The sequence below is a fragment of the Schistocerca serialis genome, chromosome 8, assembly GCF_023864345.2.
Source record: "Schistocerca serialis cubense isolate TAMUIC-IGC-003099 chromosome 8, iqSchSeri2.2, whole genome shotgun sequence".
Taxonomy (NCBI): domain Eukaryota; kingdom Metazoa; phylum Arthropoda; class Insecta; order Orthoptera; family Acrididae; genus Schistocerca; species Schistocerca serialis.
This window is the reverse complement of record NC_064645.1, coordinates 558,771,221-558,798,338: the sequence shown is the minus strand read 5'-3', so window position 1 is coordinate 558,798,338 and position 27,118 is coordinate 558,771,221. Positions and strand designations below refer to the sequence as shown.

The following is a 27,118-nucleotide window of genomic DNA, read 5'->3' as shown; positions in this document are numbered from 1 at the left end:
CAGATCGGTTTGACGGAGAAGATCCAAAGAAGAGCGGCGCGTTTCGTCACAGGGTTATTTGGTAACCGTGATAGCGTTACGGAGATGTTTAATAAACTCAAGTGGCAGACTCTGCAAGAGAGGCGCTCTGCATCGCGGTGTAGCTTGCTCGCCAGGTTTCGAGAGGGTGTGTTTCTGGATGAGGTATCGAATATATTGCTTCCCCCTACTTATACCTCCCGAGGAGATCACGAATGTAAAATTAGAGAGATTAGAGCGCGCACGGAGGCTTTCAGACAGTCGTTCTTCCCGCGAACCATACACGACTGGAACAGGAAAGAGAGGTAATGACAGTGGCACGTAAAGTGCCCTCCGCCACATACCGTTGGGTGGCTTGCGGAGTATCAATGTAGATGTAGATGTAGATGTAGATGTTTTCCAAGCTAGGACAGTGTCTTGTACTTCTGCAAGTGACTATCAGCAGTACAGGCCAGTGATTCTGATCCCAGAGGATGGCAAAAGAAAATCGATGCAAGAAGAGAATGTCGATCAGAAATTTGTGATTATAGAATATTAAAGTTAATTGATGAAAGGTGAATACATAAAAATGTAGCAAATGAAGCAGGCGACAGGGAATACAGATACATATAAAGCAGTATATATGTAAAATGATAAATGGAAAACCAGAAATAGCTTTTAGAAAAATTATGCGCCTTCAGAGTCAAGACGTGCCAAATAGTGAGTGCCTGAGGAAGCTCAGTCTTTGTTAGCTGGGTACAGTTTTGGCTAACCTGGGTTTTGTGTGATGGGCATCCCCAATCCTCTGTAACCGTAAGCTCTGTACAAGCTGCAGTGACCACCATGCAGCACAGTGGTGAAGTATTGTGTGTCACAGGAAATGTTGATCTCACCTTAACGACATAGATTTTTGTGTATGTGTTTTTTTACTGATTCGGGGGGGGGGGGGGGGGGGGGGAGAGAGTTAGTTAGGTTAATGCTTGAAATTGTTGTTGAACTTTTCCTCTGTCCTAGCCTCCCTTGGTAGAATGAAGCCTCTAGTAATGTAGAGGAATTGGTGTCAAACTCAGTGTCTGGCCCTCATGTATACTGGCAATAGCAGTCATGGCCCCTTTGGGCTACTATTGTCGTTGAGAGGTGACACTGGTGGTTGTGGTGTGAGAGTGTTGCTGAAATGACAGGCCTTGTTGAACCCACTCACCGCGTCTGGTGATGGAGGACAGAGGTGCCAAGTTGGTAGATTGACAGTGGAGTATCCTTTTGAGTAGCACTGTCATAGCTCTACCATTCTGTAAGATTTGCATAGCATGATCATTAAGCTTCAAAATGACGTGATAAGAGTCACTGTAAGGAGGTTGTAGTGGTGAGCAGAGGTGCCTGTTCTGAAAAAATGTGAGCTCTCCTTCAAATCCTTAAGATGAAAACTGCTGGTATGGGGCGAAGTGTGGAGATGTAACTCTTTTAACTTGTCACAGTAGGAATGGCATAATGGATACAGAGAGGGAATCTTGTGATACAAAAAACTGTAGCGGGAGCTTGAAACATTCCTGATTAATATGATGTCTTTTGTTATTAGCCGTAATAGTAGCCTATCTTTAATCTTGATATGACTGTGATCTAATAGGTAAGTGCTAATAGATTTAGCTGCATCGGGAGTCATTTCTAATCAGGATGTGGTTGCTCAACAATGTTCATACAACGATAAAGGGTTGTGCAATAACCAATACCAAAATGATTTACATTGTATGACTTGTATGTTCTGATTAAACACAGTTTTGAGGCAGACACTACTTCTGTCTCAAACTTCTAATTACAGTTAAACTCAACACATCAGTATTTTTTTTAATTAGGCCACAAGTTATAATAATGGTTATCACACAAAGTCCTCAGTGAAATCCGATCTGTGGCCAGCTTACTTGACACGAACAGTGATATTCAGCACACTATGAGCATTTAAGACGCTGCTCAAAAAATAATTTGTCATGAATCAGTAATGTTTTGCTGAGGATCACCGATGATGGTAGATACTCACTCAGCCAGTACAACAGTGCATAGCTCACATCTCCGCCCAGACTCAGTGGACTCCTAACGCGAAACTCTTCCCAGACTTGAGTAACTGAGACTTCACTCAGTCAGCGGTACCAGTGCTTGGCAAGTGATTTTAGCCTACCACCGACCTCTGTGAGGCAAAACTGTGCTTATTGTTGGGTAAGGGATGACAGAACCCCTTACAACCTGCAGTGTCTTTCCATAGATCATCTCAGCTGTTAACGCACCGATGTCCTGCTTAATGGTGATGCTTAGGCCAAGTAGGTCTAGTAGCAGTGCTGCTGTTTGGATTGTGTCATGGCACATGAGCACAGCTTTGAGTGTTGTGTATCAGTGCTCTGTCATCACTGGCTGAGTGCTAACTTATGGTGTGATGGTGTTGGAATCCACACAATCTAGTGAGTTCGAGAAATAAGGTGGACTCAAGCTGCCATCCTTGATCTGTTGTGGTGTGTGCTGGGCAGCTGAACTGGGTCATTCATATAGTGTGGAATGTCCAGGCTGTTGTTTCTGTGAAAATGTTCATGATTGGGATAATTTTGGCCCAATGGGTGTACCAGTCACTTGCCATGAAGATAAATCTGTCTTTCAGACAGAGGCAACAGACCCACTAGATCAGTGTGGACTGGAAATTTGACCTATTGGTTTATGAATATGGCAGCTAACTTTGGCTGTCTGGCTTGCTAATCATGATTTAGTTAACAAAAAAACAAGTTTTTATCATCTCGGCCAAATGTACCGGCCCTCCTTATTTCTTCTGGCCTTATCCAATGTCTGCACAAGTTTGATGTGTTAATTTGAATTTGGCAGTGTTAGTGGTAGAGAGTGCCCCTTCTTTTTGCAGACTCCCCCCCCCCCTCCCCCTCACTCCTGAATCCTTGAAGCAGTGTGCTAATGTGTGCATCTGTCCAGGCCGGTCAGTAATATGGCTGTCCCCAATAAACTTAATTGTGCTTTTAGCTGTGGGGTGTGCTAGTTTGTGCTCTGACTCAACCACTTGTTTGTGAAAAACAGTTTGTAAAAATGTCCTAGGAGGACAACAGAACTCTGATGATGTTCCACAGAAAGTGAATAAGTGCTCCATGAAAAACTATTAATAATATTCTTTTTCTTTCCTTTCCAATACTTTGACAATACTGATTACATTTAAAAATTTTATTATGATTTCTGTGGTATTAGTTGTTGCTTAAAATTGAAGTAATTGCTAAACAAAACAAGTTTTTCTCATTTTTAAGAAGTTAGCCACCTTCAAAATAAACAAGATGTTTCATCAATGTAGCAGGATTCACAAAGTGTTCCACCTGAGGAGATGTTTGGGGTTTCCCTGGCCTAGAGGCATCACACAGTAGTTTTTTTTTATCTTGCTAGAGAGAGCCTCTAGCATTCCTGTGTCCCCGCTCACCCCGAGTTGTTGTATGTGCAGCAGCTGCTTGAGCTGTATTGAATTTATGAAAATCCATAATGTATGAAATTGTATTTAAACTCAAAAAATTGTCTGAAAATATATCATCTATCCCTTTAGTATGACTCAAATCTGTACCAAAGCCACTAATTAACTATAAGTGTTAAAATTGCCTTGTGGAAAATGTTCCCGTGTTTGTTTTTAAGGCAAAATTGATGGGTTTGTGGTCAGTGTATACTCCAAATGCCTGTTGTTTGATGTACAGGCGGAAGTGCCAGGTGACCTCTTATATTGTGAGCAGCTCTTAATTCTAAGCAGCCCACCTGGTCTGAGTGTCAGTAGGCTTGTGAGGAAACAATCCAGGGGATTACCATGTACCATGGAGGTCGTGCTGATTACCATCAAAATTGTGTGCACAATCACAAGAATGGTAACTGGGTGTGCTGGGTGTGCCAAAAGAAGTGTGTTGCATTGACTGACACTTATCATTTCGAAGGCATGTCAGTAGTCCATGTCAGTGGGCACCAAACATTGCAGTTTTGACTCTCAAAAGCTACTGTAAGGGGTGCCTGCACTGCAACTGCTCCCGGCAAGAGTCATCAATAAAATTTGATCACTCATAAGAATTTTCTTAGGTATTGAAAGTCAGTGGGGTTGGGCATATTCTGAATTGCATCGAATTTCTCTTTAAGGGGACAGATACCTACTGCAGATACCTAATGATTGCACTTGTCATTTCCAGAGCACACAGCTGTCATCAGTCACTAAGAGACCATAATCTGCTTGTCTGTTATATACAATTCTTAAATGTTCACCATGTTCCACTGTCATTTGTAAAAACACCGGTACTTGATCTAGATAGGTGAAATGAAAAGATAGTTGACACTTAAAGTCAGGATTGCACAGCATTTTTAGCATGACATTCATAAACATTCGAACAATCCTAAAGGTGTTATTATCACTGTCTCCAGAACGTCCTGCAGAGCAGCCAGAATTTGGTGGTAAGCTCTCTTGAAGTACATAACACTGAATTTGTGTGCTCCAGCTAGAGGACTTGTAAAATCTTGAATATTGTGAATGTGGTAGCAATCGAGTACAGTGCAAACATTTAATGCATGGTAATCAAGCCGTGGTGTCCATATTGTGTATTTCTTTTTAATGAGATGTATTAGAGATGCCAGGAGCTGTTGGATCTGTTGATTATTCCTGCTTGAAGTTGTTTTTACTGTGTCCTATTTGTTGCTGAACATTGAGCTTTTTTGGTGTGCTGGGTTGGTTGGCGACTGCAATCCTTTTTTAATTTTTTTGGCTCTATATTTGCAGCTTTCAATTCCCATTTTAAGGTATGCAGTTTGGATTTTAATTCTTTGTTGTTGCTCGTACTTGATGTCTGCTGCAGGCTTGAATGGAACATGCTGCAACTTCTGAATGCCTTGCATAATTGCTCTATAACTATTTTGGTCCCCAACCAAAGCTCTGTTGCGTGTAGTTGATTTCCTGCCTTTAATGATGTAAGAAATGAGTGCTAATACAGGATCAGATACAGCAGACAATAAAAATTCCATTCTGGAGGCTGATAGAAACTTGAGTCCATTATAGTTTTGCATTCACCATAAGTAGAAATAGATGAACTGTTTGCATCAGCAGGCCATAAACACTCTTGAGACTTCTCAGTTGTTGCTGCTGCTGCATTTCTGGTAAGGTGCTCACATCAGAACTACTTTCCATCAGATTTGGAGGCAGCTGTTTGTGATTTACCTTCAGTTGTCTAGATCCTTTAAAATCATTAGCCTGGTTTTAGTTTACAAGCTGGCTGTGCATGACCACAGTGCCAGTGTTTATTCTTGTTTGAAAGTACTACTTGTAAAGAAACCACTGCCTGGTGGCTGCTATGTTTGGATGGTTGGTGGTGGTGAGTTTGATGTTGTTATTGTTGGCACCACTAGGGATGCTGCATCTGTTGACCGGTAGGTACTTGTAAGCTTGCTTGCAGCCTGATGTGCCCAATACTGGTCACTATTTACATTTGGGTAACCAAAGTGCAACACACTTCATAGGCTGTGCTTCATAGTGGCTGTGATACCAGCACATGGATGAGCATTGCTTCTTGTTCTGTTTTTTACTGCCACAGCACCCGAAGTGGTAAAATAGTGAAGTGGCAGCATCTTCTTGTGTAGCATTGACTTGTCCCTCGTCTCCCTTCTTGGTAATATGTTCCATGAATGCATCCAAGCCTTTTTCCAAAGTCTGGAGTTGTACAGAATATGTAGGGTCGTATTCCACTTTTGACTGTGGAGGCTATTGCCGTGGTGACATCATTTTGGGATTGTCTCTCTATACACACTTTTTCATGTTGAAGCATGCAGTGGACCTTGTCTGCAATTTCTATCTCAGGATTTTATATTTGCCACTTTTTATAACTGCTGTTCTTACTGGTTTAGCCAGATGTGACTCTTACTGGCTGAGCCAGATGTGACAAAATTTTGTGTCTGCCATTTCAGACTTGGCAAAAATATTGTGTATGTGGTGCCAATAATCAGGTACTGCTTTATCCCCAATTTTCTCACTGTTTAACAGCTGTTGGTTGCGTTGAACCTGTTGTTTGCAGAATCTTCTGAATGAAGTGGTTTTGGGATTCCAATACTTGTTCTGCACTGGCATGTTTTTAATAATGTGTGACACTAAAACCAATGCATGAGAATCCAAAGCATTAACTCTTGGAATAAATTGCATTTCATCACTTGAAACACAGTTTGAGCAAAAGGAAGTTCCAGCATACAGAATGTTGTCACCATAATGGTAGCTCACAGAACTCCAAAAACATTTTTTGCTCTCTATTTGAAGTTGATTGAAATGTAAAGTCACCACTTACATTGTGTGTGGCTTCACGGTGCCGTCTGATTTTCTATCTTGGAATAGTATTGTCTGTTGTAGGCATTGTCAGTTTGCTTATAAATCTTTGCCCTCTAGGATTCCATTTTTCTTCTCAGGGTCACCAATATGTGGGTATGTTAACCACAGTAAATAACATAGACATTAAAAAGCTACCACTGAGACAACTGCTACAACTCACATGTATAAGTCTCACCCTGGCAAGCAGGGCCTCAGACCTTTAGTTCCACAGCTATTTGTGGCACCCAGATGGAACTGTTAAAACCTAATCTCTGTACACCCAGTGGGTTGCTCAACCAAACAAGAATGCTTGTGTAGCCACTACTCCATGGCGTAAAAAAAAAAAAAAAAAAAAGAAGTATAAGGTAGTTCTGTTTGCAGTAACAAAACATCTGCTGCTAGACATATGTATTTTTAATCATTAAAATTAAAAAAAGACAACAGCTTTGAGAAAGATTCACCTATCTACATTCAGAAGGCTCTAGAGAGCATTGCTGGCATCTTGTATGTACGAGGGTCATTCAATAATTACAGAGACAAATTGGTCTGGGGAAAAAACTGTTGGTAGGGCAAGTTTGGTACTTTTATGGCTTCAAGTTGGCATCACTGGGATGAGCCCTGATCAGCTGATGTATCAACATTGTTTTGTTTATAATCTCAAAAATAAGTTTCAAAATGGCGAGTCCACTTGAAACATCCACATTATTTGAACAACGTTCTGTTATTCGTTTTGTACTTACTGAAGGCAAGAAACCAGTGAATATTTACTGTAGAATGTCTAAAGTTTATGGTGAAGATTGTATGAATCGTGCAAATTTTTACAAGTGGGTAGAGCAGTTCAAAAATGGTCGTGACTCAGTGGCTGATGAACACCGTCCTGGCCGACCAGTTACAGTTTCGACTCCCTCATTTGAAATTCAAATTGATGACATAATTCGTGCCGACTGCCATGTGACTGTGGAAATGATAGTTGATAATGTTCAAGTTAGTACTGATACAGTTCATAACATAATCTGTACTGCAAAATATGTGCAAGATGGGTCCCAAAGGAGTTGACACGGCTACACAAGGAAACAAAGTTGAGAATGTGCACAGAGCTAAAAGAACATTATGAAAGAGAAGGTGAGCACTTCCTCAACAAAATTTTAACTTGTGATGAAACTTGGATTCACAATCATGAGCCAGAATCAAAAAGACAAAGCTTGGAGTGGAAGCACACCAACTCCCCTGTCAAGAAAAAATCCAAAACCCAAGCATCCGCAGGAAAGTTCATGTTGACGGCATTTTGGGGTGCTGAAGGTCCACTTTTTTGTGATTATCTCAAAGAACAGCATACAATGAACAGCCAATACTACATGAATTTGCTTTTAAACAAGGTGAAGCCAGCCACGAGAGAGAGATGTCGGGGATCTCAGACGAGACAGTGTGATTCTCCAGCAAGACAATGCACATCCTCATATTGCTCAACTAACCTGTGAAACCATTGACAAAATGGGCTGGGAAATACCGCCTCACCCCCCTTTACAGTCCTGATTTAGCACCTAGTGATTTTCATTTGTTTGGTGCACTGAAGGAGGCATTATGTGGGAAGAGGTTCCAGGACAATGAGGACATGAAAAAGTTTGGGGAAATTCATTCAGACATCGGGTTCTTTGCAGCCAGAATAAAAAATCTTGTAGCCCGATGGAACAAGTGCATAAATGTTCAACGGGATTATGTTGAAAAGTAGAAAAAGTATTGTCTTGTAAAAATAGATGCTTTTTTCTTCAGATCAGTCTGTCTCTTTAATAATTGAATGACCCTCATATATAGCAGTTGAGAAGCAGCTAAATTCCTTGGGGAATATTCCATCAAGAATGAGCTGCATGGCTCTCTCAAACTTTAGCAAAGATGTGTCGTGTAGTGATATTATAGATATTTCCAAAGAAGAACAGAAAGATTAATGGGCTCAGAAAGATGTGATTGATGTGCAAAATATGATGAAAATAGTAGATGCCAAACTGGTAAAATTTATGGATTTACTCTTACATTCAATAGCACAACACTTCCAGACCACATCGAGGCATTCTTCATTAGCAGAAAAGTGAGTCCTTGTATTCCCAGTCCGATACACTGTTTCAAATGCCAGCACTTTGGATACACTGCTTTAGCATGTAAGGGAGAAGCCACTTGTCACAAAATGGGAAGGCTGTTCACCATGGAGTCACTTGTTCGTCTCTTCTGAGGAGTGTTAATTGCTCTGGGGATCATCTTGTATGGGGTAGAGACTCCACCATCCACCTTGAAGAAAATCTGGTGCAAATGCTAGAAACAACAGAGGGGTTCTATATGGTAAAGCAAAAATATCTATAAAGCAATACAACCTCCTGCTTTGCTACTTCATGTGCTTCACATCCGAAAAAGTCAACCCAGAAAGCCAGAGTATGTACATGAGTAGAGAAATCTAATGCCAGCACCAACACCTGTGTTTGTAAGTGTAATGGCAAGGTGCTATTACCACAGGTCCCTCCAGAAAATCTGAAAAGGTCATTGTTGCCAACATTGTAGAGCTTCCAGCAAATCAAAAGGCTGGCTCCAGTAAACATGTGAGCACTCACACTGCCACGAATAGTCCTCTGAAGTCTCTCCACACAAACAAACCAAAAAGGAAGTGTTGGACATGGGAGGAATCATCTGTTAGACCATGCAGGTCTCTCTCTCTATATTACCTTTCTAACCATACCACTTCAAACAGAGTGGAATACGAAATCTGCCTGAGGCACCAACCTAGCCCCTCAACTAAACCTTCAAGCTTGGTGGAATCCCTCCACTGGCAGAGAGACAGGGTGAAAGAAAAACCCCATTGATAAATGGGCTCCCGTACTACTGTGGAACAATGGTGGATTCAGAACATGTGGATGAACTGAAACTCCTAGCACAGGGAAGGCACTGTGTTTGTGTTTCCTTTAATGTCCCTGTGCCACATGTCTATACCTTCTACCTGAAGGACAACCTGCTTGGCAAAAGGTTTAGTCTATGTAAATCAGTACTCAGCTATACTCTCTGTATGTACCATCACAAGAAGCAGTAGATTACAAGGCCCTGAACAAGACCTTTTACTCCTCTGACCATTTCTCATACTTGGATACTTCAGTGTATATAATGTGTTACGAGACTCTCACTCTGGCCCAGTGGCCGAGATTTGCAGAGCCTTGTGATGTCTTGGGAGCTGTGCATCCTAAACACAGGCAATCTCAAACATTTCAATGCTGCTGAGCATCCTCTTTACGCTCTACAGCCCTTGCAGGTTTCACTCAGTTGGAAGTTACTGGTGACCTTCATTCAGATGACAGCTTCCCACTCTGGATACCTCTACCAGATTGTGCAGTCTCCAAGAGGAAGCTGCTGAAACAGTTAATTGACGTAGCAAACTGGATGGAGTACAGCCTGCTGACTTTTTGAACAATGAGACAATATCCAGGAATGTGTGGACATCACAAATGTGATCAGATGTGGCACTGACTTACCTGTCTTGGAGTCCTCAGCCAATCTCAGTAGGAAGCCTGTACCTCAGCAAAATGATGACAACCATTAAGCTGCCCACACTAAACATGTGACTCTGCAACATGTTAAATGCTGACTGACAGCAGAAATACTCACAGCCACTCAACTAGTCAGGACCACAGCTCAACATATTATTGAGGAGGGCAAGAATAGGTCATGGCAAGTATTTCTGGACTCAATCTGTGGCTCCACTTATTCTATAAAATGGGAAGCCATCAAGATGATTTCCAGTAAATGCAGTTGATCAGCTATAGTAGCAGTCTTGAAGATAAATGTCTACACTTCATGGACATTGCCCAGGCTACAGCAGAACATTTTGCTATGGCTACTGCCATTGCCAGCCAGGATCCAACGGTCCGCCGTACCTTTTGGCTGTGGAGAGGACTGCACTGGTGTTCATATTGAACAATTCTGAGTCATACAACTGTGAGACTCAGTGTCACTGCACCCAGTCGTGACTGAATCGTATACAAGAAGGTGTGAAACTTGAAAATGGAATTAAAGGAAATCCTGCTAGAACGTTTTAATTTGATATTGCATACCAGACATTTTTTCAACTAGAGGAGGGAAGTACTTTAGATATATCTCATCAAACCAGAAAAGTTCCAAATTTGCCTCAGTTGTTAAATAACAGTCATTTTGATGAGATGTGTCGCAAAGAATTTGCAGTGAGTGGTTAATTGTCATCTATTCTAGGCCAGTCATTTTCAGTGCACGTTTCCAGGTGTTGTTGATCCATTGTCGACAACCTGACCCAACTGAAGGTGGTTTTCCATTGTAGACAGCATTGTATAGAGAGATTTTTTTGACATCAAAAAGGTGTATGACACTACTTGGAGAGAGAGTATTCTAGGGCAGCACCAATAACAGGTAGTCGTTTGGTCCTTGTTATTGAAACACCTTTTTAAATACTGAGCTGGAAAAGTGCTGTTTGATACTTTGGAGCAGGGAATGACTGTACCCAGAAGAGTGTTTTAAGTATTAGCCTCTTTGCCACAGCGATGAACAGTATAATGTCCACAATAAGGAGTCTTGTGCAGTGCTCCTTATTTGTGGGTGATTTTGCAGTTGTTTGTGCCACATACAATACTGCAACAGCAGTACATCAGTTACAATCCACTACTGAGAGATCGGGGAGTGGGCTGCTAAGACATAAATTTTCTGCGTATAAGTGTGTGTGTGTGTGTGTGTGTGTGTGTGTGTGTGTGTGTGTGTAATCATTCTTGTGTCATTTTAATTTACTTGACATACAAATGGACAAATGGGGAGACACCATTCTACATTTTTAAAGATGCAATGAGATTTCTGTTTGATGCAAAACTGCTGTGATTACCATTCCTAAAGGATCTGAAGGTAATGATTCTGAAAGCACTACAGATAATAAAGTACCTTAGCCACAAGTCTTGGAGGGTTGACAGGCCAAGTCACTCCAGTTTTATAAGGCTCTCATGAGATCCTGGTTAGGCTATGGTTGCACAACGTACAGATTAGCAAAGCCTTCTTACTTGAAGGTCACATTGACATTACCCACCTTAAGGGGATCAGGCTGGCCACGGGTGCTTACAGGAACAATTCCATGCCCAGCCTCTGTGCTGAGACTGGGGAACTGCCACTCACCATATGGTGGCAACTTCTCGTGGAGAACGGGATGTATATAGTCTCCACTGTTCCAAATTCTCCAGCATACCTTACCATTGCTTGTCTTAGAATAATATGGAACAAATTTTCTCTGTCTGTTCAGGAGCAACGAAGCCATATGGGACCTGCATGACGTGTGAACTTAGTCATTTGCTATGGGCGTAGTACAACCACAAACTTGCCCTGATTATTGCAAAGGCCCAAAGTAATTTTAGATTTACTGAGGAACAGGAAAGACTACACTCCTCTGTCTGTTTTTAATTCAATATTTTATGACATTTTAAATGAGCACCACAGTTGTATAGCTGTATCCATAGACTGGTCTATACAGGAGGAGACCCTCAGCTGCTCTGTTTGTTTCTCTGATTGTATCCTCAAGATCCATCAACTGGAAGAATTCCCTGTGTTTTATGCAGAATTATATGTGATTTTTAGGGCACTGGTGCAAGTGAGATGTCACTCTTCCAATGCTTGTATCCAAAAAGTAAAGCAGTCCAGAATATCCAGGATGTCCTTCTTTGGCTACAGAGGCTGGGGAAGGAGGTTGTATTCTGCTGTACATCAGGAATGTGGGTATTCAGGTAAATAATTTAACAAATGTAGCAACCAAAGAGGTGTGAAGGCATTATCAGATAGTTCAGTGTGCCATCCCCTTATGAGCTATCTCACTGCTGAGGTACAGAGTCATGGGTGAATGGGTGGAAGAATGCCGGTCGTGACAGACAATAATCTGTGCCTAATGATGTCAGGAGTAAAGTGGCCATGGTGTATCTTTTTCTGGTGACATAGACAAGATGTGGTCCTTCCCACTTGGCTTCATATTGGAGCTGAACTTCTGATGTGTGGCTTCTTGCTCCAGGGAGAGTACCCTCCATTATGTGGTGCTTGTGGTGTACATATCACACTGCACCACGTTTCAGTTTGCTGCATTTTATTTTCAGACAAAATGGCAGTGGCTGATTTCCCTTCAGATTTGCAATCTATTTTAGCTGAAAATGAGATGAATGTGGTACAAACTTTTAGGATTCTGTGAAATACCTGTCTTGCTCCAGATACATTAGAGAGGAGTTTTTAATGACCTACTATCAGTGTGGTTGGCTCATCCTTTTTTGTAAGTATTCAGCTAGCCACAGATCCCTTTGTAGTTATTTTAGGCTTGTTTTTGTATTATTTCTGTTTTAATCAAAGATTTTACAACAGTTGCCCAAATGGGCAATATTTTAAATGAAGCATACATGTGCGCACACGCGCGCGCGCACACACACACACACACACACACACACACACACACACACACACACACACACACACACACACATCCTCTCTCTCTCTCTCTCTCTCTCTCTCTCTCTCTCTCACACACACACACACACAGACACACACACACACACACACACACACACACACACACACACACCAACCACTAAATAATCAAAGAAAGGGTAAAAGCAGAACTTAGAAGGGCTGTATAAAGGAGAGAGACTTGACAACAATATTATCCAAAGGTAAGAGGGGAGAATGAAGGGAAGGTGAGCCATAGAATACTGAGAGGCTGATCTGATAGAATATGGAAGACCAAAATTATAACAAGGCCCCTGGAAGAGATGGCTTTACTTCAGGATTATTCATATTCTTGGTAGAACCAGCTATGAGAAAACTATTCCACTTGATGTGCAAGATATGTGAGACAGGCAAAGTACCTTTACACAAATCTAACAATTCCAATTGCAAAGGAGGCAGATGCTGACTATTGTGTATGTTACCAAACTGTCACTTTACTCAACCATGGTTGCAAAATACTGACATGCATTATGTACGAAAAAATGAAATGACAACTAGAAACTTAAGTTGGGAGGACAGCATGTTTGGGTTCTGCAGAAGGGTAGGAGTAGACAAGGCAATACTGGTCCTGTGGCTTACCTTTGTTAACAGGTAAGAGAAAGCCAAACCTGCATTTCTAGCTTAAGTAGATTTTTAAAAAAATTACAGTGTTGATTGGAATAACCTCTTTGAAATTCTGAAGTTATCAGGATAAAATATAAGAGGATGAATGTTATGTAGGCGCCCCGGTGGTCCCGGTCGCCTATGGTGGAGTGGATAGCCGAGCAGTGACCTCTCCAGTTGTCAGGATGCTAGGAAATGGCTGTAGAAGCGTCAGAAACGCCAAAGAAACATTATTAATTCATAACAACTTTATTCCTGCCGACTACAATGTGGCTTGGTGATATCAACGACCTTCCCCGAGTCCTCGCTGACTCGTAGCGATGCCACCAGATCCGGACTGCGCAGTCTTGCTAGCGCAGCGCTGCGTGCTGTGATGTAGCGGAGGAATGTCCTTACTTCGGCCGCGTGTGGATGGTGGCACCCAGCTAGCTGGCGGCTCGGCTGCGGACAGCAAGAGGCTCCGGGTTGGAGTCCCTGGAGCTGTCGGCACCAGAAGCGTTCTCGTAGTGCGGAGTGTACTCTATCCCACCCCGTCTTCTTCCCTGCTCCTCCTGGTGGCTCGTCCGCAGTAGACGGGCGGAACGGGCTGCAGTCCCCCAGCGTCGTCGGCTCACCTGGTTGTTACGGCGGATGCACAGGGCCTAGGCCCCACACGATCTCAACGACGGCTCACTGATGTGGTCAGCATTGGCGGCGAGCAAGACTGCCGTGATGTCTGCTTAATCCTGGGTTGATGATTGGCAGCGGCAGCACAACATCTCCTTAATAAAGATTAACATGTCGATCACCGAGCTGAGTGCTATGCAGCGACCTAGTACACATCTACTGCAAGTCTAACTGCAATTGCAAGTGCCTTGTTGCTAACCAAGCTGGCGTATATAAAGGAAGCACGAGCGACATCCTGACGTCATGCTCGTTTGTAATGACCGCATTCGTTCCACTTATAGTGCTGACTTATCTGTCGTACTCGCCCCTTAGGTGTCCTTGCGACATAGTTACGTGTTGTTGTGGCAGACTTACGCGAAGTTGTGAAATGCAGTACAGCTGACGCTATACTTCTGTCTTGCACTCTACAAAAGTCTCCATCTAACGCAAACCCACGTGCTAAGCAATTCTCTCTCACCTGCTGTGTGTAACCAGGCCATTGCCCCTGCGTGGGACACATTCCATACGTGTGCAATCCTCATAGCTCTTGCCTAACCTACTGCCTCTGGCTCTCGGAATAGGCAATGAAACTTTGACAATATTCCACGTTTCCAACTCTTTACTATTCCGCGACACTACAGTTATCTACGACTTGTAGTGGAAGGAGTATAGGTAACAACAACTCACCATATAGTTGAGGCAGTGATGTAGAAAACACGGAAAATGTCGCTGTGGTGTTGTAGGTGCTTACAAACCACCACCTCATAACCTATAGTGGCTGTGTCTCATGTGTCTTGAGTGCTGACACCATTTACCTCTAACTGCATGCTCAGCCCTTTACACAGACCAGTTTATTTCATTGCCTTGTGGACTTAGTAGGGAACATATTTCTTTGTCCAGTTCTGTCCACCATTCCTCATGGAGAGTACTTGCTGCACATGTAGTGTTCTGTAAGCTAAATGCACTTCATGGGTGCCAGTGTGTGCCACCATCCTATTGCCAAAAGCTCCTGGTTTGTTTCGACAGCTGTCACATGGTATGGTGTTGGGTAATTGTGTGCCACAGGAAGTGGGGATCTCGGCTTAACTGCATGTCTCATAAGGGCGATGTAAAGATCTGTAAAAAAGACCACAACCTTGAGGAGTCCTGTGTTCTAGTGTGATGGACAGCTTTAGTTACTCGTTGTGAACATGTGTAAAGTTATTTGGCATTTTTAATTACGATACCCTATAAAACACTGTCACAGTGCATTGTGAGCTGGTGAGTACTAGTGGAACAAGTCATCAAGGAACCCTTCATCAAAAAGAGAGAATTCTTATACTTTTATCATTATACTCTCTCACTGAGTTACTGCTCTGTTGATTTAGATAAGAATTACACAAAGGGGAAAGAAAGCTTTGGTCAGAGTCGACCCATTTACACCCACAGCCTGAGGTCTTTTATCCTAGCCACTTGGCTACTGCACTACCATGTAAAGCTTGATCTGAAACCAATGTGAGAGCTAAAACAATTTGCCACATGACAGTAGTGAAGTTGGCAACTATGAAGGGACGTGAGCACTCTCAGCCCTCACACCACTTAAAAGGGGAGGCCTGGAGAAGTGCGGGTGAGTTCTTCCCTCACCGGTGGTTCAGCTGCTCATATGACTGTCCAGATGTAGGTTTTCCATGATTTCCCTAAATCATTTTGGACGGTACCTTCAAAAGGGTGTGACCTATTTCCTTACCCGTTGCTCCTCGATCTCCATGGGTGCTCCATCTCCGAAGACATCATCATCGATGGGACATTAAGCTCTCGTCATTCCTTCCTTCATTCCTCCCTTCGTCTCTTTATTCTCTCTTTTTGAAGGAAAAGTGGTGGCCCCCTTGGGCCTTTGTTGGATTCAAATTCCATTCTATACCACATTTTCAATTTAATGACATGTCCAAAATCTGCTTCTAATGGACGTGATCTTTTACAGCCAAAGCAATAATTCTTTTTCAAGAGGAGGACTTATCTGATAGCTACTCATCATGTAGTGGAGATGTTGAGTCATAGACAGGAACAACAAAAAGTGCTAAACAAGGCCTTTTGGCTGAAAACTTACTTATTTAGTAGTCTTTTTGTTGTGCTTGTCTGAGAGTCAGCATCTCCATTGTAAGGTGAGTAGCAATCTGTCCTATTCATAGTATTGTCTTTATGCTACCCTCGATTTTCCATTGTTTGATTTAGTCTGATAGCTGAATGATATCTAACAGCCTGAGTGCCACTCACCACCTCTTCTATGTGGTGGTTTGTTGAACCACTGTTTAAGCAGCCTTGGATTTTACTTTTATGAAAATTAAATATGAAAATTTCATAAATTATTATAATTGAAGGAGCTGTTTTCTATTTAATTAAGGTTTTGGAAGATGTGGTACACCGTACATCAGCAGCTATTAAGCAGACAGAGGATAAGGGAAATGACGATGAAAGTGCATCTGTGTGTGGTAGTTTTGCAACTGTTGCCAGTCCTCTTACAAAGGAAGATGCCATGAAGGTATGTGGAGAAAAGTCTCACTTGCGCCAATTATTCATTTTATGATTTGTGAAGTAACATTTAAACTTTTGCTTGCAGAATGTATTGTTCCTGCAGTCAAATGTATGCGTTTTCCATTTGTGTTCCCTTCCATCTTTGTGGACAGACACTTTTTAATCTGTATTTAATCTATTTTGTGTTACTCCTGCTGCTCACCAACAAAGGACATTCCTAAGAAGTAAATTTGATAGCTTGTAAGGAATCTGGTCAGAGTGGCCATAGATGAGTCATGTGGGCATAAGGTGCGCTTGTTTGTGTAAATGTGTGTGTTTTCCTGTCTGAAGAGGGCTTTGGCTGAAAGCTCATTTGTGGCAGTCATTGTCGTGCCTGTCTGCAACTCAATATGTCATTTTCATGGTGAGTCGCAGTCTGTCCTTTATGTGATATTGTTGATACACCAAGCTGGACTTCTCATTGTTTTAATAATAATAATAATAATAATAATAATAATAAAATAATATAAAGATATTCATAAGTTAAAGACACGTCACAGAAAGTCCATAATGATATATCATCATCATAATTTAAAATTAATAGTGAATAAATTTTTACTAGTCTCTGCATGATTATTGTGGCTCAAATAGTTATGCATGTCTAGGGGACCAGAGAGGAGGTGTGCACTTTAGAAATAGCGATGCCTTTTCTTAATAAAATACAGTTTCATGGATATTTCTTAAATGGAATTTCAGTCCACAGTGGTCTTGTGCACCTTTGAGCACTGAGTAATATCATGCACCCAGTGTACTCCCAACCTGAGAAAGAGGATTTAATAAACGCAGTGAACTTAATAAATAATAAATACAGTGGACTGAATGCTGAACTTCATGAATCTCAGTTGCTCTTACAGTAATTTATATTGCTGTCCCCACAACCAGTCTGAGTTTCAGTATACCCTGAACAAGATCATATTATTTCCTCTTGACTGCTAAAGTCAGTTGCTGTCCACACAGTAAGCAGAGTATGCTCTAACAATAAAGCTCATGGAAGTTACAGAGGAACTGGATCATACTTTATTGAAGTTACTACAATACAAAGCCAACTGTGAAAAAGAATCAGCGACATTTTGATATTGGAGCCCCCTCATGTAAATTTCTTATCTGCCACTGTACTGAAATATTACTTTTGTTTATCCACAAATTTATTCCAGCATCTGGGAGGCTGGCCACACTTTCTTCTTTGATGTGGAGTCTATTGCCATATTGGTTTTGACCAAATTGTGTCTGGCATATGTTGTAAGTGACCATACCAGAGTAGACACTTTCTATCTTTGCAGTCTATAATTGTGCTTCCAATGCTCATGATCTCTCTGATTCTGTCATTTCTGACATGATCAAGCCTGATGTTTGAAATTTGTAAATTTACTTGCAATGAATACGAAAGCATATTATATAGCCTCATTAAAATAACTCCATTGTGATTCTTCTGGACGATAATTCTCAAGTAGTGACTGTCATTCACTTCTTTGTGGACTTTTCCTCATGAGTACATCTCCATTTCTTCAATTTCTGTTGCTTCCTGAAATAATTACTATTGAACCATTTTCCAGAAAATATTTCTTCTTCAAAAAGCGCAGACGTGAATTATGAGTAAATTATTCGTATAATATTACTTAAATTCATAAAATTAATATGCATGGCACTACATTCAGCTGTTGATTCCTTTGTGACACTATTACACCAATATTCAAATTATGTGGTTTCGCTCTGCTAACTTTTACTGGAGGTTGTGCAAGATGTGCAATTTCTTAAAAATTCCATGAATGGAGTTGTTTATAAACAGCTGTTCTAGATATTGAACTCACTGATTCTGGAAACTTGAGGTTAGATAGTGCAATTTTCACATTTTAACCGACATAAATCTAATCTTTCCTGTTCATTTGTGGACAGGATTTGAGAGTGTGATATTTTATTTTTGTGTAGCAGTTGTACTGATACTTGCTAGTTACTGACTTGTGCAGTGGAAGTATATTGTTTGTAGCTTGCTTGACTTTGATTTATTACCATAAATTATCATTACTTTTTTATGTTTTAATGTGCTAGGCCCAGAATGTGGTCTATGGAATATCCCTGGCTGTTCTCGTGTTTGTACGGGGAATCCTCGTCACTCACCGTGGGGGTGGCACCGACAGGCTGCATGACGCTCTCGAACTGCTGGGGCTGTTTCTCCAAGGAAGAGGAGCACGACTTATCGAGTCTGCCATCAGCATTGTCGTTGCTGTGCCATTTGTTGAAAACTGTGTCTCAGTGAGTCGTGCCTCCAGGTAATAAGATGACACCTACTCTTTCTCAAAGTGTGAAAGTTAGTCATTTTTTAAATTTTATCATGATATGTTAAAATAGCTGCTTAATTATAGAAGCACAGTAGTGCCATCTATAGAGTACCATATTTACCTGAGTATAAGACAACCATGAATATAAGACAACCATGAATATAAGACAACCCCCCTTTTTGTAACAGACTCTGTGAGAAAAATTTATTTTCAACACATTCTGACTAATCAAAATTACAAGCTATTTTATTGACATAAAGTATCTGCCAAAAATTTAACATTAAAACTCTTCTAAACTTATGCCATTTATTGTCTACATTTTAATATCAGTAGGATAAATGAAGAAACTGCAAAAAGGTAAGAATTTAAGGAGATGGGACCTGGATAAATTGAAAGAACTAGAGGTTGCAGAGAGTTTCAGAGAGAGCATTAGAGAACAGTTGACAAGAACAGAGGAAAGAAATACACAAGAAGAAGAATGGTTAGCTTTGAGGGATGAAATAGTGAAGGCAGCAGAGGATCAAGTAGGTAAAAATATGAGGGCCATTAGAAATACTTGGGTAAGAGAAGAGAGATTGAGTTTAATTGATGAAAGTAGAAAATATAAAAACACAGTAAATGAAGCTGGTGAGAAGGAATACAACCGTCTCAAAAATGTAATCAACAGGAAGTGCAAAATGGCTAAGCAGGGATAGCTAGAGGACAGATGTAAGGATGTACAAGCATATGTCACTACATGTAAGATAGATACTGTCTACAGCAAAATTAAAGAGAACTTTGGAGAGAAGAGAACTACCTGTATGGATATCAAGAGCTCAGATGAAACCCAATTCTGAGCAAAGAAGGGAAAGCAGAAAGGTGGAAGGAGTATATAGAGGGTCTATACAAGGGCAATGTACTTGAGGACAATATTATGGAAATGAAAGAGGATGTAGATAAAGATGACATGGGAGATATGATACTGTGTGAAAAGTTTGACACAGCACTGAAAGACCTAAGTCGAAACAAGGCCCCGGAAGTAGACAACATTCCATTAGAACTACTGATAGCCTTGGGAGAGCGAGCCCTGACATAACTCTACCATCTGGTGAGCAAGATGTATGAGACAGGTGAAATATCCACAGACTTCAAGAAGAATATAATAATTCCAATCCCAAAGAAAGCAGGTGTTGACAGATGTGAAAATTACCAACTATCAATTCAATAAGTCATGATTGCAAAATACTAACATGAATTCTTTAAGAGGAATGGAAAAACTGGTAGAAGCTGTCTTTATCTTAGAAGACAGATTAAGGAAATGCATACCTACATTTCTAGCTCTTGCAGATTAGAGAAAGCTTTTGCCAATGTTGACTTCAATACTCTCTTTCAAATTCTGAAGGTGGCAGGTATAAAATACAGGGAGCGAAAGGCTATATACAATTTGTACAGAAACCAGATGGCAGTTACAAGAGTCGAGGGGCATGAAAGGGAAGCAGTGGTTGAGAAGGGGGTGAGACAGGGTTGTAGCCTACCCCCAACCTTATTCAATCTGTATATTGAGCAAGCAGTAAAGGAAACATTAGAAAAATTCAGAGTAGGTATTAAAATCCATGGACAAGAAATAAAAATTTTGAAGTTCACCAATGACATTTTAATTCTGTCAGAGACAGCAAAGGACCTGGAAGAGCAGTTGAACGGAATGGACAGTGTCTTGAAAGGAGGATATAAGATGAACTTCAACAAAAGCAAAATGAGGATAATGGAATGTAGTCGAATTAAGTCGGGTGATGCTGAGGGAATTAGATTAGGAAATGAGACGCTTAAAGTGGTAAATGAGTTGTGCTATTTGGGAAGCAAAATGTAGACTGGCAATCGCAAGGATAGTGTTTCTGAAGAAGAGAAATTCGTTAACAACGAGTATAGATTTAAGTGTTAGGAAGTCTTTTCTGAAAGTATTTATAAGGAGTGTAGCCATGTATAGAAGGGAAATATGGGTGGTAAACAGTGTAGACAAGAAGAGAATAGAAGCTTTCAAAGTGTGGTGCTGCAGAAGAATGCTGATTAGATGGGTAGATCACATAACTAATGAGGAGGATTGGGGAGAAGAGGTATTTGTGGCACAACTTGACTAGAAGAAGGGATCGGTTGGTAGGACACATTCTGAGGAGGGATCAAGTGATCACCAATTTAGTATTGGATTGAAGCATGTGTAGTAAAAATCATAGAGGGATACAAAGAGATGAATACATTAAGCATATTCAGAAGGATGTATGTTGCAGTAGTTATTTGGAGAGGAAGAGGCTTGCACAGGATAGGGTAGCATAGAGAGCTGCATCAAACCAGTCTTTGGACTGAAGACAACAACAACAACAACAACAGGAGAAATGTCACATGATTGATTGAGCAACGTTGATACTGTATCAAGCACTTTGGTGTATCGGGAAATCTCGAGCCTATTGGTATTCGAGTATCGTTTGCCGGGCTCTGCCTTCTGAATTCTACTAAGTGACTCTGCCTGTGCCCTGTATAGCCAAAGCTTCATCTCTAAATGTAAAATGATCCTTATAAATGTAAAGCTACCCCTTTATGCGCTACTAAACAACTTAAAAATGTTGACCTCAACAGAAATAGTTTAATCTACAACTATAAGACGACCGTGTATTTTTCGAATGTGGAATTCGGGAAAAAAAAATCTCATCTTATAATCATTTCATATTGATCAATCAAAGCAGTCTCTAAGGACTGCAATGTATTAATGTACATTTTTATAACTGTCATTTGTAGGACTCCAAATGTTCCTCCATGCTCTTGTTACTTGAGAAAATTTAAGTGATGAGAATTCTCTGTAAAGATGTAATAGTTACTGCTAGGACAGAATTGCCCTGGAAAACAGTTTTTATTTTATTTATTTATTTTTTTGTGCTGGGTGGTGGTGGTGGGGGGGGGGGGGGGGGGGGGGTTGCTATTGATAGGATATCGACAGTGCTCATTTTCTGGATCTTATATTTGGGACCTTGCCTTGAGCTGCATGACAGTGCTTGCTTTCTGGACGTTATATTTGGGACCTTGCCTTCAGCTGATACTGGAGAGGTTTGAAACTCTGAAAGAAGTGAGAGGCTGCATTGCATGCACAGAAATCATACAATAATATTGGTGGTAGCAAATTTGGGACACAAAAGACAGCTGCAGTTGTGTAGTAAGGATGCTGCTGTCTGGAAAATTAACTCCAACTGGCTGCACACAGGACATATTAAATAGAGCTGAAAGTGGAGCTCTTAAAAAGTGGAAATCCTTCACCAAAAGTACAAAACAAATAAAGCCGACAGTCCCCAGATAGCTGTGGCTGCTGACAGACAAAGGTACTTATCCCATATCCAACATGTCTGTAGAACATTTCCTTGTGTAATGAAGAAACGAACACTTATAGGACAGAAGAGATGACTCGTGTTACATAGGCATCAAAGAGTGATTCTGTTCTTCGTGGGAGCACACAGCACAGCACTGGATAAAGCCCTCTTGCTTATTCTGAGGATTTGGAAAATAAACCCATTGGTTCAGAAGAATATTTCTGAGAATGAGCCAAAGAGAAGAAACATTTGAAAGATAAGGAAGTAATATGAACATTTATGTCAAGCAAAGGGCAAATTGAATTATAGTTTTTGCATGTTATTACTCGTGGGACAGCAACAACCACACCAAGTGCTTTCTGTTTCTCTTCAAACCTGAAGAATGAACTTAATTTAGAATGCATGCCACATAAAGTATAGCATACACTTTGTGATGAGTCATGCTCTGTTCTGGTGTAAAACAAACTTTGTATCTATTCCTGCCTTCATTTAAAAAAATTAACACTCAGTTTTAGTTGTAAGGACTGGATGTCTTCATAGGTGCTCAGCTTCTCCGTTTACTTGCACTGTTCTTGGAATTTACAAAATACGTTGTGAATATTGTAGCAGTTACATCAGTCAGTTCATATGAGCGATTTTAGAATGCTACACAGAGCACCACACCGTCACCACCACATTAAATGTCATCTGCATATAGAAATGTATGACATTTTGGGAAACTTTTCCTGTTTCGGGGCTTTATCTTCATGATCTTCCTACAGAATTCCTGTTCTTCCTGCCACTGTACTTCACTAATTCACACCATATCTACCTTCAACCCGTGCTTTTCTCTTTCCTAGTTCTCTAGCATACATACCTGATTATGGGATCTACAATTACACTCTCTGACACTTAGAACACCAGTTTTGACTTTCCTGATGACAACATACTCTTGAGTAGCCCGATTCCAGGCACCTGAATGGAAGACTGTTTTAACCCTGGATTATTTTACTCTAGAGGAGTCTTACATCATTCAGCCACACAGATCTGCGTACCCTTCAGAAAAATGATAGCTGTAGTTTCCCCTCACTTTCAGGTGTTTGCAGTACCAGCACAGCAAGGCCATGTTGTCTAAAGTTAGAGGGCCAACTCAGTCAATAGTCCAGACTGCTGCCTCTGCTACTACTGAAAAGACTGCTGTGTGCTTCTTCTACATCTGCATCTACATAATTACTCTGCAATTCACATTTAAGTGCTTGGCAGAGGGTTCATCGATCCACAATTGTACTCTCTCTCTACCATTCCACTCCAGAACAGCGCGCGGGAAAAATGAGCACCTAAACCTTTCTGTTCGAGCTCTGATTTCTCTTATTTTATTTTGATGATCATTCCTGCCTATGTAGGTTGGGCTCAACAAAATATTTTCGCATTCGGAAGAGAAAGTTGGTGACTGAAATTTCATAAATAGGTCTCGCCGCGACGAAAAACGTCTTTGCTTTAATGACTTCCATCCCAACTCGCGTATCGTATCTGCCACACTCTCTCTTCTATTACGTGATAATTCAAAACAAGCTGCCCTTTTTTGCACCCTTTTGATGTCCTCCGTCAATCCCACCTGGTAAGGATCTCACACCACGCAGCAATATTCTAACAGAGGACGAACGAATGTAGTGTAAGCTGTCTCTTTAGTGGACTTGTTGCATCTTCTAAGTGTCCTGCCAACGAAATGCAACCTTTGGCTCGCCTTTCCCACAATATTATCTATGTGGTCTTTCCAACTGAAGTTGTTTGTAATTTTAACACCCAGGCACTTAGTTGAATTGACAGCCTTGAGAACTGTACTATTTATCGAGTAATCGAATTCCAACAGATTTCTTTTGGAACTCATGTGGATCACCTCACACTTTTCATTATTTAGCGTCAACTGCCACCTGCCACACCATACAGAAATCTTTTCTAAATCGCTTTGCAACTGATACTGGTCTTCAGACGACCTTACTAGACGGTAAATTACAGCATCATCTGTGAACAACCTAAGAGAACTGCTCAGATTGTCACCCAGGTCATTTATATAGATCAGGAACAGCAGAGGTCCCAGGACGCTTCCCTGGGGAACAGCTGATATGACTTCAGTTTTACTCGATGATTTGCCATCCATTACTACGAACTGCGACCTTCCTGACAGGAAATCACGAATCCAGTCGCGCAACTGAGACGATACCCCATAGGACCGCAGCTTTATTAGAAGTCGCTTGTGAGGAATGGTGTCAAAAGCTTTCTGGAAATTTAGAAATATGGAATCAACTTGAGATCCCCTGTTGATAGAGGCCATTACTTCGTGCGAATGAAGAGCTAGCTGTGTTGCACAAGAACGATGTTTTCTGAAACCATGCTGATTACATATCAATAGATCGTTCCCTTTGAGGTGAATCGTAATGTTTGAATACAGTATATGCTCCAAAACCCTACTGCAAACCGACGTCAATGATATAGGTCTGTAGTTCGATGGATTACTCCTACTACCCTTCTTAAACACTGGTGTGACCTGCGCAATTTTCCAATCTGTAGGTACAGATCTATCGGTGAGCGAGTGGTTGTATATGACTGTTAAGTAGGGAGCTATTGTATCAGCGTAATCTGAAAGGAACGTAATCGGTATACAATCTGGACCTGAAGCCTTGCCCGTATCAAGCGATTTGAGTTGCTTCGCAACCCCTAAGGTATCTACTTCTAAGAAACTCATGCTAGCAGCTGTTCATGTTTCAAATTCTGGAATATTCCATTCACCTTCCGTGGTGAAGGAATTTCGGAAAACTGCGTTCAATAACTCTGCTTTAGCGGCACAGTCGTCGGTAACAGTACCATCGGCACTGCGCAGTGAAGGTATTGACTGCGTCTTGCCGCTTGTGTACTTTACATACGAACAGAATTTCTTCAGATTTTCTACCAAATTTCGAGACAATGTTTCGTTGTGGAACCTATTAAAGGCATCTCGCATTGAAGTCCGTGCCAAATTTTGCGCATCTGTAAATTTTAGCCAATCTTCGGGATTTCGCCTTCTTCTGGACTTCGCATGCTTTTTCCGTTGCCTCTGCAACAGCGTTCGGACCTGTTTTGTGTACCATGGGGGATCAGTTCCATCTCTAACCAATTTATGAGGTATGAATGTCTCAATTGCTGTTGCTACTATATCTTTGAATTTGAGCCACATCTTGTCTACATTTGCATAGTCAGTTCGGAAGGAATGGAGATTGTCTCTTAGGAAGGCTTTTAGTGACACTTTATCCGCTTTTTTAAATAAAATTATTTTGTGCTTGTTTCTGGTGGATTTGGAAGAAACGGTATTGAGCCTAGCTACAACGACCTTGTGATCACTAATCCCTGTATCACTCATGATGCTCTCTATTAGCTCTGGATTGTTTGTGGCTAAGAGGTCAAGTGTGTTTTTGCAACCATTTACAATTTGCGTGGGTTCGTGGACTAACTGCTCAAAATAATTTTCAGAGAAAGCATTTAGGACAATCTCGGAAGGTGTTTTAGAAAGCATTTAGGACAATCTCGGAAGGTGTTTTCTGCCTACCACCGGTTTTGAACAAGTATTTTTGCCAACATATTGAGGGAAGGTTGAAGTCCCCACCAACTATAACCATATGAGTGGGATATTTATTTGTTATGAGACTCAAATTTTCTCTGAACTGTTCAGCAACTATATCATTGGAGCCTGGGGGTCAGTAGAAAGAGCCAATTATTAACTTAGTTCGGGTGTTAAGTATAACCTTACCCACACCAATTCACACGGAGTATCTACGACTTCACTACAAGAAAAACCACCACTGACAGACACAAACACTCAACCACCAATTCTACCTAATCTATCTTTCCTGATCACCGTCTGAGACTTCATAAAAATTTCTGCAGAACTTATTTCAGGCTTTAGCCAGCTTTCTGTACCTATAACGATTTCAGCTTCTGTGCTTTCTATTAGCACTTGAAGCTCAGGGACTTTCCCAGCACAACTACAACAATTTACAACTACAATTCCGACTGTTCCTTGATCCAAGCACGTCATGTATTTGCCATGCACCCTTTGAGATTGCAGCCCACCCCATACTTTCCCAAGGCCTTCTAACCTAAAAAACCGCCCAGTCCACGCCACACAGCCTCCGCTACCCGTGTAGCCGCCAGCTGAGTGTAGTGAACTCCTGACCTATCCAGCAGAACCCGAAACCCCACCACCCTATGGTGCAAGTCAAGGAATCTGCAGCCAACACGTTCGCAAAACCGTCTGAGCCTCTGATTCAGACACTCCACCTGGCTCTGCACCGAAGGTCCACAGTCGGTTCTGTCAACGATGCTGCACATTGTGAGCTCTGCCTTCATCTTGTAAGCAAGACCGGCAGCCTTCACCAAATCAGATAACCGCTGGAATCCAGAGAGAATTTCCTCAGATCCAAAGCGACACATGTCATTAGTGCCGACATGTACCACCACCTGCAGCTGGCTGCACCCTGTGCTCTTGATGGGATCTGGAAGGACCCTTTCCACATTAGGAATGACTCCACCCGGAATGCACACGGAGTGCACACTGGATTTCTTCCCCTCCTTAGCCGCCATATCCCTAAGGGGACCCATTACGCGCCTAACATTGGTACTGTTGTCTGTATTGCTGAGTCATAAGAGGCACACCGACATGGCAAGGTTCATGGCTCCGTGTAGTAATTTTCCCGAAATACATTGTTGCCTCATGCTTATATCCTTGTTGTTAGAATAGCCCAGATGTAGTACATAGAAGTGCAGGTAATCATCGTGAAAATTCAGTATACTGTGCTGGTGAAATGTGTTGTTCTCTTTGCAGTAAGTGTGTCTGTGACATT

The 27,118-nt window shown here is 41.4% G+C and overlaps 1 protein-coding gene across 1 annotated transcript in view; it reads left to right on the top strand.

Moving 5' to 3' along the window:
* Positions 1-27,118, top strand: part of LOC126416782 (lysosomal-trafficking regulator) — a 603,504-nt gene that overhangs the window by 65,977 nt on the left and 510,409 nt on the right. Inside the window, exons 8-9 of the mRNA XM_050084644.1 lie at positions 16,491-16,628; positions 18,707-18,927. Coding sequence (XP_049940601.1) covers positions 16,491-16,628; positions 18,707-18,927 — 359 coding nt within the window. The remainder of the gene's footprint in view (positions 1-16,490; positions 16,629-18,706; positions 18,928-27,118) is intronic.